General features: G+C 36.2%; 1 protein-coding gene across 3 annotated transcripts in view; it reads left to right on the top strand.

Annotated features, from left to right (window-relative positions):
• Nucleotides 1-15,540, top strand: part of PTBP3 (polypyrimidine tract binding protein 3) — a 115,823-nt gene that overhangs the window by 59,108 nt on the left and 41,175 nt on the right. For all 3 annotated transcript variants that reach the window (XM_077769872.1, XM_077769871.1, XM_077769873.1), the window contains 2 exons: nt 3,485-3,631; nt 13,044-13,208. In XM_077769872.1, coding sequence (XP_077625998.1) covers nt 3,485-3,631; nt 13,044-13,208 — 312 coding nt within the window. The remainder of the gene's footprint in view (nt 1-3,484; nt 3,632-13,043; nt 13,209-15,540) is intronic.

Genomic DNA, 15,540 nt, shown 5'->3' with positions numbered 1-15,540 from the left:
AGCGTGAGCAGGGGAGGGTCAGAGAGAGAGGGAGTCACAGACCGAAACAGGCTCCAGGCTCTGAGCTGGCAGTCAGCACAGAGCCCGACGCGGGGCTCGAACCCACGAACCGCGAGATCATGACCTAAGTGAAAGTCGGATGCTCAACCGACTAAGCCACCCAGGCGCCCCATAGAGGTTCTTCATTTCAAAAGTTAATAGGTTTTCTTAAGATGAATAAGGAAACTTGCTTTAATGGTGACGTGACAAAAATATAATATTTGTTATGTTGATTTAAGTAATCACCTACTTTTTTGTTCCAACTCAGACCCCATTAGGATGAATTCTTTAGTTTTTTTCCCAGTTTTTGGTTGTCCTGAAAATCTTTTAAACTGAGCATTTCTGGTAAGAAGACGACAACAGATTTAGGCCCTAGATATGTGTAGTGCATTGTGATAAGTCCCTATGTTCTTACACTTTAGTAAATAAGTTTAAGAAACATTAATATATTTATAAATAGATTGGTACGTATTAGAACATGAAAGAGATTATGATGTCTCATTCTGGCCCTTTAGTAAACTAACATTCCTATTTAATTCAGATGAGCTTATTTAAATCTGGAGAGGCTACATAACATCTTTTAGTCTTCAGCTCTTTTGTGTTTATACATTTATCTTATGTCTTTTAGAAATCTTACATGTGCCTGGATCTTTATTTTAACTCCATTGCCACTATTGAGAATATATAGTTTGGGTGGTTTAAAAAGAGCCAACATGGCCAAGTCTAATGATGTATTAGAGATGTATCGGATATATGTGTCATGTATATTATCATGTTTCATATAGTGTGTCCTGTACATTCTGTTAGATGGTTGGAAGGGGCAGCAGGCAACGTCACAATTTGTTTTTGTCTCTGCTATCGGTTCTGGGTTTATTATTTATCTGTAGTGCTGTTATGTTAACTGCTTATCTCTTGATCATAAATCATGTTTAGAAAATATTTTGTTAGTAATATACTTTAGCAAGAGAGTGTGATGTGAGTCAGAACTATGCGTAGCTGTAATCTTTCTAATGGTGCTTAGAGGTGGAGTGTTGAGGGCAGCATGGGGAATATTTTCACCAGCCATTCTGTGGTTAGTGACTTTTGGGGTTTTTTCCCACCTCTTATTATGAAAATTGATTTCTTTGGATACTTTGGAAACACCTAAATAATTTTTTTTACTGGGCTCCATGTGGAAAAAATATTTTTATGTATGAATTTTTAAGTTATATATACTTTCAGGAAAAATTTTGCATAACAACAATCATGTATTCCAAAGTTGATGTTTAGCTTTTCCTTTGTGTAATTAATGTTAGACATTGAGTTTAGTTCTTTACATTTATGAAGGAGTTTTCAGAAAGATACTCTTCCTCTGTACAGTAAATATTATTAGCAGTCACACATTCTTTGTTGAAAAGGTGGTTAAAAATCAGATTAGTATTGCTTTTTGGTTAGCTTGATCATTTTTATCCTCTTAGAAAAAGTAGTAAAAGCACATTACTGATACAGATAGTAGTTTAAAATTTTTTTTATATAGTTTATTTATTTCTGAGACAGAGAGAGACAGAGCATGAGTGGGGGAGGGGCAGAGAGAGAGGGAGACACAGAATCTGAAACAGACTCCAGGCTCTGAACTGTCAGCACAGAGCCCAACGCAGGGCTCGAACCCATGAATCGTGAGATCATGACCTGAGCTGAAGTCGGATGCTTAACCTACCGAGCCACCCAAGTGCCCCCCAGATAGTGGTTTTATTTTTTTAATTTATTTTTTAATTTTTATTTTTTATTTTTTATTATTTATTATTTTTATTTTTTTACAAATAGTTTATTGCCAAATTAGTTTCCACATAACCAGATAGTGGTTTTAAAGTGCATTTCTTGAAGATAGCAGAATTTTGTTTGTTTATTGAGGATCAATTAATTAATGATATTTGATCCATTGTGATGTGGCTAATATTACTACTTCATAGAATATTGTTAGTTCTGTTAAAGCATTTAATTGGTTCAGTTGTGACATTTGATTGATACACATTTAACATTTGTCAAGTTAATATTCCTTAACTGGGATATTTGCCAAATAGAAACACTTATTAAGATAACTATAAACAAATAAATAGTTTGACTTACGGATATTTGCCATTTCCTCTGTTTAGGAAATTTTGTTAATAAATGCATATCTTTATAAATAAATTGTAAATGTTTATATGTAATTTGAAGTGGTTACCATACATGTGCTAATCAACCTGCTCTGTTGCGGTAAAAAAAGAATTGAATTGTCGAATTAGAAATTTGCACGGATTTGGATCAGGAATTCTTCTTGCATTTTAAATTTGAGATGTTCATTATAGGTAGTTCTGAGGACTTAGAATGGTTAGTATTTCATCTTTGTAACTAACCATTGAGATAGGGTGGCAGAACCTTTCATGGAAGTTTCAGGAGTTCTGACGGCTAAAAGAAGCCATGTATAGAATAAGACTTAGATCCCAAGGAGCCTCTTCTGATCTCAGCTGTTACTATTATTTTTCAAAAATCTAATACTTGTACAATAATCACAGATGTTAAAAGATGAATTTGGTTGTGTAAATTTTAAAGATTTTATTGGCTTTATTCAGGGATTCACGAATTGGGCAGCATCCCATCTAGCAGGTAGAAAGGTGTGAAGAGCAGTGCAAAATGAAAGACTTATAGGCAGCATAGGGTGGGTGGGACCAGGAAGTTACTAGCAGAGTGAATTGTTTGAGGCAAGATCATCTTCCTTTAGGGAATGGTGGAGGTCTGTCATGAAGATAACCTCACTAGTGCTGACCAAGTAATTCCAGATGAACTGGTTTAAGATTTTAATCTTGGGAGAGGTTGAAACTATAATTGTTGGGTATTTAACTCTTGGTTTGGTGACGTGGGCTTAATACACATAACTTCATTTTAGGCTTGACGTCTCTGTATTTTTTAACACCTCAAAAAGAGTCACTTGAATGATTCAAATCAATATTAGCTTAATGTTGGAAAGAAGTTTTCCCATTTCCCTAACTTGAACAATTGAGCCTTTACACCTGAATGCTGGTTTTATTGTATAATAAACTTAAGTGTATCATAAATAGCTATTTGCTTAAAAGGTAAAAGAGAGCAAATCATTATGCCCCATCTTTGAGAAGTTTATATTTAGGAAAGAACTGTTAAATTCCAACACCTGAAAGCATCCATTTACAGTGCTGATGCTCACCTTTATTTTTTTGCTTTTTTAATTATTTCTAGATTTTAGAAGAAAAAGAAGAGGAAAACCAAAAACCACATGAAATCATTTATTCAACTGGCAATTTCCCAATCCCAAATCCTTTATTGAACCCAACTTTTCATATGTGTTTTCATTCAGCATCAGTGGTACACTTTGAAGCAAAAGTCTTTTCATAGTTCTTAGCTGTCTTTCAAAAACATGAGCTTTCACTTTACTTTCTTGTGTTTATTGCAGGCTTTCTTAGAAATGGCTTCTGAGGAAGCTGCTGTTACTATGGTGAATTACTACACTCCCGTTACTCCTCACCTTCGAAGCCAGCCTGTTTTTATTCAGTATTCCAATCACAGAGAACTTAAGACTGACAATCTACCTAATCAAGCTGTAAGTACTAAAGGCTTTTTAAAAATTAGCTATACCACATGGTATAATAGCTTAAAATTAATTTTTTATTTCTCAGGGAAAAAAAGTCATGTTACTTTCTTCATGTTAGAATGCTTTATTAGTAAAGATTCTGTATATAAATTCTTACCTGAAGGCTTAAGTAGTGCCATTTTAGCATTTCACTGCAAAAATGGCAGATAATTTAGTTTTCTAAAGAGAAAAAACTTACATTCTTATGTATCTCTTAAAATTTCAGGTCTAAAAGGAACTTTTTACAGAATACACAGAGTATGTAACAAAGGCATTAAGAATTTCAGTGAAGCTTCTATTATGATGTTAACATTTAAGATGTTAATAAGAATTTGTATGGATATGTTCATTAAATGATTTTTGACTCTTCTAGGTGAATGCGGAATGTAGAATATCAACATCTCTAACCTCATTTTTCAGTTTTTATTTTGATATAGCTCATATTGACTCTTTTTTTTCTCTCTAGCTTGATTTGTAGTAGCTAAAATAGTAATTTGAAATTACTTAAGGGTAAGAAAAATTGATCCACAAAAGCAAGAAAGAGGTTTTTTACTATGTTTTGAGTATGTTTGGCCCCTATACTCTTGCCCTAGGCAAAAGAACTCCTCCAGCTCTTTGATTCTGTGTTGAAAGTCATTATAGTGCAAGCTACTGAATTTAAATTACAGTTTTCCACATTTTTATTTTTNCAAAAGTCGGACGCTTAACCGACTAAGCCACCCAGGCGCCCCTCCACATTTTTAAAACAGTGACTTTTCCTGTGCATAATCGTTAGCTTGTTCTAAGAGCTATCAGTAGCATATAATAACCTATATAAACTTAGTGAGATGTTAGATGTTACAGTATTTTTAAATAGTGTAAACTCTTTTAAATGAAAAATTGACTTACAAATTCTAAGTAGCATCTATTCTCATGGTAAAACATTCAAACAATCCAGAAAAGTGAAAATGACAACACCACCACCAACAAACAGTTGTCCAGAAACAGCTAATTAACATCTGCTAACAGTTTGGTGTGTACCCTTTCTCTATCCAGGTGGATTATTATCTGTGTATATAATTTTACATCAGTGGAATCCTAGTGTTTTGAAAGCTATTATTTTTTTCTCTGTAATGTGTCATGGATATTGTTTCATGGCTATAAAGGCAGAATTACTTCATAATTTTTAAATGATACTCTCTTCTATAAGACCACCATAATCTATCCAGTGTCTTAATAGACATTCAGATTGTTTCCAATTTTATACTTTTTAGAAATAGAGCTGTAGCAGCATTCTTACATATCTTAGCACACTTGCAACATTTTCTTATTAACATTTGTGCCAGTGAAATTGCTGGGACTCAGCACATGCATATTTTATATTTTGATATGTTACACGATTGCTTTTTTTTAATGTTTATTTTTGAGAAAGAGTGTGGGTTTGTGTGCAGGTGGGGGAGGGGCAGAGAGACAGGGAGACAGAGGATCCCAAGCGGGCTCCATGCTGACAGCAGAGAACCCAATGCGGGGCTTGAACCCATGAACAGTAAGATCAGGACCTGAGCCTAAGTTGGATGCTTAACTGGCTGAACCACCCAGGTACCCCACATGATTGTTTTTTAAAAAGCGTATGTGCCAGCTTTGGGTGCCACTAAAATGTGTAAGGAAGCAGTTTTCCTGTCATCTTTGTTAGGTGATGAAATCACATCTTCTTGTTTACTTAATATTTATTTGATAACTTATAAAGTCGAGTGATTTCTGTTGATGCAGTTTTTTCCCCATTTTTAAAACCGTGGTGAAATATATATAAAATTTACTATTTTGACCATTTATAAGTGCTGAGCAGCATTAGGTACATTCACATGTGCAACCCATCACCACCATCTGTCTCCAGAATTCTTTCACCTTGGAGCACCAGGTTATGGTCTCATAGTGTGTAAGATTAGGCCCCCGCATCCGGCTCTGCACCGACAGTGAGAGCCTGTTTGGGATCTCTCTCACTCTCCTCCCCCTTCCTTCTCTCTGTCTGTCTGTCTGTCTGTTTGTCTCTCCCTCTATCTCTCTCTTTCTCAATAAATAAACTTTAATTTTTTAATGTTTTATTTATTTTTGAGAGAGAGAGACCGCGTGAGCAGGAGAGGGACAGGGAGAGAGGGAGACACAGAATCTGAAGACAAATTCCAGGCTCTGAGCTAGCTGTCAGCATAGAGCCCGATGTGGTGCTCAAACCCACAAACCATGAGATCGTGACCTGAGCTGAAGTCGGATGCGTAACCAACTGAGCCACCGAGGTGCCCCTCAATAAATAAACTTTAAAAAAAATTAAAAAATTCTTTCACCTTCCCAAATTGAAACTCTGTACCCTAAACACTAATTCTTCATTCCCCTGTCCCCCTAGCCTCTGGCAACCACAGTCTACTTTCTATCTCTGTGAGTTTTGTCTACTAATGCAGTTTTAAAAATATTTTTACATAGTAGTCAAATCTCTTAAGATTGTATTATGGTTTCTGATTTTGATACCATGTTCATAAGGACCTAACATAGCAACATCAAAAAAATTGGTTTTTATCTGTGTTTTCTTCTCATATTTTTGTTTTAGTTTTTATTTTAATGTTTAATTTTTTTTTTTTTACTAGAAATATTTTGGCGGTAAAGAGTAGTCTTTGAGGGTAGGCTTTGATCTCTTTTTTAACTCCCAGTGACCAGTTTCTCCTCTGTTAATTTTTTTGAATAACCCATTTATTATCCACTCATGTGAAACTTGTCCTTTGTCATGTTCTAGTTTTCTGTACACTTGCGTGCCTACTTAAAGCACACATGTATACCCTTCCTGGACATGCATACACATTCTATTTGCATGGCCCTGATATACCCTCTTGTATGTGCTACTCACATGGTGTGCATTGCATGTCTAATCCAGACTACCATTTGAATTCGATTCTGTTCCATTCCTGTTTTCATGTCCCCAGGGCTAATGTCTCCAGCATTAATATTTTGTAGGGCAAAGCCCTCTTCTTTACTCTCTTTTCAGACATTAACTAGTTACTGTATTTTACCTCTCCATATATAATAGAATTATTTAGATAACTCCTACCCCCCCAAAAAAACAAATTGGAATTGGGTTGATTTTATAAATTAATTTGAGAAAATTAACATACTTATATTGCTCTATGATTCTTTTGTCTCCTGTCTTTCACTAGAGTTTTAAATTTTCATTCATGTAAGTTATTGCAGTTTTCTTACCAGTGTGATTCCTAAATATGTTAGAATAAGTCTTGAAAAAGAAATAGCAATTTAATAAAACTCTTAAAGACTGGATTATTCTAAAGGGAAACCGTGAGGAATCCCAGTTGCTTGGCAACCAAAGCCAGCCGAAATGACCTAGTTTATTCTTCGATAGCCTTGATTTCTTCCTAGTGCCCTTTCCATTTTGTTACTTTTGTGCAATTTTTATGCATTGACGTTTGATAAAATATAATAGTTTTTCTTTTATTCAAAGTCCTACACCAGTATTGAAGTCAGAATTGAAGGTACTTGTTTGCATATATAAAATGTACCAAAGGTCTTTTTTTTTTTTTCTGACTGCCCCATGAAACTAATAAATTACTATTTCATTATCTTTTATACTCTGAATAGCAAGTTACCCCAAAACATGCACATAACTTCTTTTCCACCCTATGGACATACTTGCCAGAGGGTCAGGTGAATATCAAATATTTTTTTAACTTTTTTATTTATGAGAGAGAGAGAGAGAACACAAGCAGTGGAGAAGGGCAAAGGGAAAGAGAGAGAGAATCTTAAGCAAGGTTTGCTCCCTGCACAGAGCTCAGCCTGGGATCATGACCTGAGCTGAAATCAAGAGTCAACTGCTCAACCAATGGAGGAGCCCCTCAGATATCTGTATCCTTTTATTTAAACTAAAATTATAGTTGGGATGCCTGGGTAGCTCAGTCGGTTAAGCATCCAACTCTTGGTTTTGGTTCAGGTCATGATCTCATGATGTAGTGAGTTCATGCCCCACATTGGGCTCCATGCTGGCAGGGCAGAGCCTGCTTGAGATTCTCTCTCTGCCCCTCGCCCACTTGTGCTTTCTCTGTCTCTCTCAAAATAAATAAGCTTAAAAAATTTGTAAACTAAAATTGTAGCTAAAAACTTTAGATGATAATTTGAGGTACAGCATTTGGGAAATGGTTTTCTTAATAACCATCATTAGGGTGTAGACAGTTTTGTTTTTACCCTGTGAATGGACATTTATAAATCTGCAGAGATAACTGTGGAAAGATTTTGCCTAAAAATGTTTTCTTAAAAAATCAGCAAACCCTACACTTAAGATCCGTGCATTTTATTGTACATTCATTTCTATCTCCATTTTAGAAATGTCTTTTTTACATTATCCAGGCATGTTTAAATTTTATATGAAGCCGGGGTGCCTGGGTGGCTCAAGTCGGTTGGGCGTGACTTCCGCTCAGGTCATGATCTCGCGGTTCGTGGGTTCCAGCCCCGCATTGGGCTCTGTGCTGACAGCTGGCTCAGAGCCTGGAGCCTGTTTTGGATTCTGTGTCTCCCTCTCTCTCTGACCCTCCCCTGCGCGCTCTCGCTCTCGCTCTCGCTCTCTCTCTCTCTCTCTCTCAGAAATAAATAAAACGGGGGCGCCTGGGTGGCTTAGTCGGTTAAGCGTCCGACTTTCGCTTAGGTCATGATCTCGCGGTTCGTGGGTTCGAGCCCCGCGTCGGGCTCTGTGCTGACTGCCAGCTCAGAGCCTGGAGCCTGTTTCAGAGTCTGTCACTCCCTCTCTCTCTGACCCTCCCCTGCTCACGCTGTCTCTCTCTCTCCTAGAAATAAATAAAACATTTAAAAAGAAAGAAAGAAAGAAAACGTTAAAAAAATAATAATAATAAATAAATTTTATATGAGGTCTGTTTGTCCTTCCCCCACCTTGATAAAATATTCGCATTTCCAGTCATGCTACTGCTGTTTCCTTTATTAAGTTATTACAACTATTCCAGACAGTTTGTTTATAAAACATTTAAAAAATTATCTCCCATAGGAGGAATTCTACTGCCTCATAATTTTTAGCATCAAATACACAGAACATAAATCTTCTATGTGAAATAATCTCTTTATATTAAGAAAACATTTCACATTCTTCCCTACCCCTGACTTTTCTGTTGCCCTCTGTGGAGAGTATGCCTCAGTTTTATTTTTTTACCTGAATGTTTTGCCTAATTAAAAATTGAAACTATAGTGTTACTTATTAAATAAATCTATCTTCTTTTCAGGTGTTATTTTCTCAGATTTTTATTGTCAAAAGCATTTCTTGCATGCCTGCTGCTCAGAGACCTTTGTACTCAGTGCTCTGTGAAATACTAATTCTACTAATGCAGAATATATGGAGAATTCTAGAATGATTAAGACAGTATATACCATGGCTTCTCATATTTCTCCACTGTGGTATTCCATATGCCAAAGAGGAAGAGTGAAGAAGAGGAGCTATAATAAAAAGAATAATATCAGTAGCAGGAAGCATATATTTAGAATTGTTTAATAAGAGGGATTGGTAGAATGATTGATGGCATAATGAAGTAAAGTCAGCAAGGTTAAGTTTCCTTTTGGTTGTGTAGGCTTAGTTTTGTTAAGATTAAATCACCCTGATCTAAGAGAAAAAAGAACCGTTATTCCACTTAGAACCTCTCTATGATGAAGTCTTTGCCTAGATGTTCTACAGTTATATTCAGTATGGTAGCTGCTAACTACATGTGGCCAACTTTAAATAAATTTAAAAATGAAGAATTTAAGGGCACCTGGCTGGCCCAGTAGGAAGAGCATACAACTCTTGATCTTGGGATCATGAGTTTGAGTCCCACATGTTCTCGTCTGCTAATTCTACCTTCTGGGTCTTTTTTAAATTATTATGATTAATTGACCCCACCCTCTCCTAATTATAGGCTCAAAGTGGAAGTATGAATCAGTTTTCAAACTTGAAAGCAGTAGAACCCATTTTCCAAATAAACTCTTACTGAGGATCCCAGTGTAAAATACATGAGATAAACTCTGCTTTTGAAGCAGGATTGGGATGCTCAGTATTCCATACACATGGCTGTTTTAGAAGAGCATAGTTTTGAAAACAAATGATATAAAACTTTCAAATAATTATTCATACATTGTTCTCAAAGATGATGATGTGTTTGGAAACTGAATGTTGGGTGCTTTGAACATTACTTGTTACATAAAAATCTATATGGCTTTAAAATGCTGTTAAAAGGTATTAAAAAAAGAGATGCATATAAGCATAAAAGTGAAAGTTGTTGCAGGGCACCTGGGTGACTCAGTGGGTTAAGTGTCCAACTCTTGGTTTCAGCTCAGGTCATGATCTCACAGTTCATGGGTTCAAGATCTTCATCAGGCTTTGCGCTGCTGGTGCGTAGAGCCTGCTTAGGATTCTCTCTCTCCTTCTACCTCATGCTCTCTCCTCAAAATAAATAAATTTTTAAAAAGTGGAAGTTCATCTATTAAGCATACACAAAGTTAAAAGATAGTCAGTTTTCAGAAAGATACTTCTTTTAATGTTATTTATCATAGCATAATGTCTCACATCAGAGAGACGATATAATAAACTAAAAATTAAAGTCATGAAAACAAAACACAAGAAATGTTAATTTAAAATAACATACAGAGTACTGTGATCATTAAAATTGGAAGTGACTACAATATGTAAAAAACTGGTGAGATTTTTTTTCATTTTATGGCACAAACTATCACCATTCTTAAGGAATGATGAGAATGGAACAAAGAGATTGTTGAAAATTTGCATTTAATTTCATTAATCATTAACCATGCTTTTTTCCCTTCAATTTTTCCTTCTTTCACCCACTTCATTTTTAAATTATGGTTTTAAGTTTTGAGATAGTCACAAAATTGGGAAAGAGTTGCAGATATAATACAAGTTTTGATTTCTTCAGGCATTTATGAATAAGTTGCTTACCTGCTCTGTCTTCATTGTCCAGTACTTCAGTGTGCATTTTCTATAAGTAAGGACATTCTCCTACACAACCAAAATATAGAGGTTAAAATTAGGAAATTGACATTCGGTCCTCAGTCCCCATTCAAGTTTTGCCCGTCATCCCAATAATGTTTGTTAGAGTAAAACAAACATTATTTAAAATCACATGTTCTGTTTAGAAGTTATGTCTTTTAGTGTTCTTTAGTCTGAAACAGTTCCTCAGGTTTTGACTCCCATGACCTTGATTTGACACTTTAGATAATTATAGGCAGACTATCTTTTGTATTTCCCTGAATTTGAGTTTATCTGGTATTGCCTTGTGATTGCATTCAGTATACATAGTTTTGACAGGAACATCATAGAAGCGATGTCCTTTTTTTCTCATTGCATATCAGGTGGCACATAATTTCAGTTTGTTGCCTTACTGATGTTGTGCTCTTGAGTTCCTGGATGAGGCTTATGTTTGGCCTCTCCACTGTGAAGTCATGGCTTACAAAGGGGGAAAGAGGAGTGTATTAGGGGAAGATATTTAAGGCAGTATACATATACTTCTCCTTATTAACTGTCAGTGTATATCAGTATGAACTTAAGGTTTCCTGTTTTATTTGATGGGTTATTATTTGTTAAAATCACTATTTTGATTGTCAAACTGTCCTATATTTGGCCAGTAGGAGCCCCTTCAGGAAGCTATCTTCTGTCTTTTGGCATGTTTCCATAAATCTTTGAACACTTCTTTGCATTCTAGTAAAAACAAACAAAACCAAATAAACAAAAAAGTTGCTCATTTTGTACTTTCTTTGCTCCAGCTCTGGAACTAGACCTGTTTTAGGACACTCTGGTTTTTTTTTTTAGTGGCACATGCTATTTAGAAACTTGAATGCCGAATGAAATCTTGGCATTTGCAACAATATGGATCTACCTAGTAGGTGTTATGCTAAGTGAAATAAATCAGACAGAGAAAGACAAATAAGTGATTTACTTATATGTGGTATCTAGAAAATAAATGAAAAACAAAAAACAGATTTTTAAATACAGAGAGCAAACTAATAGGTGCCACGTGGGGATGTAGTTAGATGGGGTTGGCAAAATAGGTGAAGGTGTTAAGTACAGACCCCCAGTTATAAAATAAATAAGTCATGTAGATGAAAAGTACTGCATAGGAAATATAGTCAATAATATTGTACTAGTGTTGTGCAGTGGCAGATGGTGACTTACTTGTGGTATTGAGTAATATATAGAATTGCCAAATCACTATGTTGTACACTGGAAACTAATATACCATTATATGTCAACTATAATTTAATAACAATAATAAAAATAGACCTTTCCAGGAGTCTGATAGAAGTGGGGTTCAGGATTGTATTTGAGATATTTTCAGATTTTCATCAAGCAGTTTGTATTTAAGTGCACTGTTTACAGTCTTCTGTGTGACTCAGATAAATCAAATCATTTAACCCATCCTAGACTCAGTTTTCTCATCTGAAAAGAATACAATACATACCTCATAAATTGTTGTGAGAAGTAAAGAGAGATTTGTACAGTGAATGCATAGAATGATACCTATAATTAGTGCTCCATAAAAGTTCTATTACAAATAAATATTATTGTTTTCTTGCTAAATAAAAAGAAAAACTTGTCTGCCTACCCCTGCTTGGGTTCTTCCACCCTGTTTTAGGCTGGCCTGCCATTGAATTACCTCCTTACCTCAGTCAGGCCCTCAGGGACCTCCTCTTCACCCCGCTTGGACTGTCTTCATTCCATTGGTTCACACCTTGTGGATGCTTTCCTAACTCTTTTTGGGCTTTGGCACTCCTGCCAGGCTAGTCTCTTCTGGATGCCTAAGTTCTTATCCTTTTCGTATTCCTCAGGTTCTGATGTCTAACAGTGAGCCACTCTCACACAAGATGCCTTCCTTGCCTTGTCTGGGCGCAGGTTCCCCTTGCCAGGCACCCTACCATGCAGTGCTGTCCTCACATTGCTCAGGCTCTGATGCTCATGCCAGGATGTCTTCCTGTAGGGATGCATTCCCAACCCTTTCTGAACCCCACAGCTCCGTATTTGCATTTATCATGTTCCACCCAAAAGTTTAGAACTCAGTGGGTCAGGGAGGGAAAAAGAAGAGGGACTTAAGTGGTTTTTAAGTCATCTTTAATCTTACTTTCACATTGGTTTTTTTTTTTTTCCTGTTACTTAAAAATTAGGAAATAAAAATCATCCCCACATTTTCTTCTTTTTTTGCCATGTGTTTTTTTTTTCATTTCTTCACGTAACTTTACTGTTCTTAAATATTGTGTCGTGATAAGAAAGCAAGTCTTTTGAATCTTAACTGATCACAAATTTAGGATATGTGCATCTAGAGAAAGTAGATATGTATTTTTTTCTGATTTTTGGATTGTTTTATAGAGAGCCCAAGCTGCACTGCAGGCTGTCAGTGCTGTCCAGTCGGGAAGTCTGGCCCTTCCTGGAGCTCCTACCAATGAAGGCACGGTTCTACCTGGGCAGAGCCCTGTGCTCCGAATAATTATTGAAAACCTCTTTTACCCTGTTACTCTGGAAGTTCTTCATCAGGTAAAGTGGAACAGTACTCTTATGAGGCCAATGTGACCTCTGTAACTTTTAATATTTTCTCTTTACTCTTTTTTATTTTGGTTATTGATTTTGGTTGGTATATATGTTTAAGTAATAATAATAATAAACCTTCAGCATCCTGTTTTTTATGTAAGAAATAGTATCAACTAGAGATAATTTTTTAAATGTTTAAGAGAGAGAGAGCGCGCATAAGTGGGGGAGGGACAGAGAGAGAGGGAGACACAGAATCTCAAGCAGACTCTAGGCACTAGGCTGTCAGCAGAAGCTGACTCAGGGTCCAGAGTCATGAACCATGATATCAAGACCTGAGCTGAAGTCAGACACTCAATCGACTGAGCCACCTAGACACCCAGAGATAATTTTTCTGTAGCTTTCTTTTTCTAACTTAAATACTTGATTTAAAAGGGTATGTAAGAAATTTCTTTTTTTTTTTTTTTTTAAATACATAAGCATGAAAATGAACAAAGCATAGAATCCTATTAAAAACACACTGATAGGGGCGCCTAGGTGGCTCAGTTGGTTAAACATCCAACTTCAGTTCAGGTCATGATCTCACAATCCGTGAGTTCGAGTCCGGCATCAGATTCTTTGCTGACAGCTCAGAGCCTGGAGCCTTCTTCGGATTCTGTGTCTCCCTCTCTCTCTGCCCCTCCCTGACTCATGCTCTATCTCTATCTCTAAAAACTGAATAAACATTAAAACAAAAAATTTTTTTTAAATAAAAGCACACTGATAGTTATTTCCATTGGTTCTTTCTTACATTTGAGTATTTTCATTTTAAAAACTCTGAAAGTGTGATAACTCTTCATTTGTAAAATGAAAGTATCATGTTAAATATTGATTGATGGTCAACATTATTTTCATAGACTGCCCATTAATATGTCCAAACTATTGTGATAAAAGGCATTCCACCAAATCATGACCTATTATGAGAGTATCGAATTTAAGAACTGGAAGGTAACTAAGTTATATAATTTTGTGGTGAGTAAAACTGAGACTCAGATAATTGATTAAATACTGTAGAGAGTAATTGAAGAGACAGTTAGAACTCAAGCCTCCTAATATGAAGTCCAGTGTGGTGTTTTGTATGCTTGTTTATGTATATGTTTGTATGCTTTGTGTGTGTGTGTATGTGTAAAGTTTTCATTTATTTTTGAGAGAGCGCACATGCACACAATTTGGGGAGGGGCGAGAGAGAAAGTGACAGAACTCCGCTGCTTAACCAACTGAGCCATGCAGGCACCCCTGCCTGTTATATGTTTAACTAATACTCCATATATACATATCCTCAAAGTGTAAATTTACTTGGTAATCTGTATGTATAAACATTTGACATCTAGCCCAGAAACTTGAATTAGTTTCTGTCTTCTTTGGCTGCATATTGATTCCATTTCCTTATACTTGTCAACCCACACACTGTAATGTTAAAACACTACAACGGGCACCAGGGTGGCTCCATCAATTAAGCGTCCAACTTCCAATCAGGTCATGGTCTCCTGGTCCATGGGTTTGAGCCCTGCTTCCAGCTCTATGCTGACAGCTCAGAGCCTGGAGCCTACTTTGTATTCTCTCTCTCTAGCTCTCTCGCTCTCACGCTCTCTATGCCCCTCCCCCGCTCAGGTGTGCGCACGCTCTCTCTCAAAAATAAACATTAAAAAAAATTTTAAGCACTAAAACATGTACTTATTTTCATATTTATATCTCAGTATATATTGCATAGTGTGATACCAAGCCAGTCCAGAATCATTTAACTGTTTTCCAAACCTTTGGATTTGCACTACTAAGTGAAAGGTCATAGGGATGTATATATGCATTTGTATTTAAGAATTGAAGTACATTCCATCCTATTCTCACGTTTTATAAACAAGGAAACTGGGGTCCTTAAAAGTCACGTTACCTTCCCACAGTCATTCTGCTAATTGGAAGTAGAGTTCAGATGCATTTTCCAATATAGTTCCTGTGCTGTGCATGTAAATATCAAAATGTACCATTTATTGGGCCTACTGCGTTCCCTATAGTAGTTTTCTGCATACCGTTTTCTAAATGCGTGCGTTTGTGGAGCGTGTCTAGGGAGGGCTTCAAAGTGCTATCCATAGCCACCCTTCTTCCTTATAAAGGTTTCAGCAGTTGCTTAAGTGATTGGCTTCTTAGTTCTAGTGGATTTTCTTCTCTTCTTTTTATCCCAGAGTGTCACTGAACCCTGTGTTCCATCAGCAGTGATTGTTTGCTTTTGTAACAGTAAAGTTGAAGCTGTTACTAACTTACTGACACTCTTTTACAAAAGATGTTCTTGCCCCTATGGGTCAACGTT

The sequence above is a fragment of the Crocuta crocuta genome, unplaced genomic scaffold, assembly GCF_008692635.1.
Source record: "Crocuta crocuta isolate KB4526 unplaced genomic scaffold, BGI_CrCroc_1.0 scaffold95, whole genome shotgun sequence".
In the NCBI taxonomy this organism is placed as follows: domain Eukaryota; kingdom Metazoa; phylum Chordata; class Mammalia; order Carnivora; family Hyaenidae; genus Crocuta; species Crocuta crocuta.
This window is presented reverse-complemented; position numbering and strand designations above follow the sequence as displayed.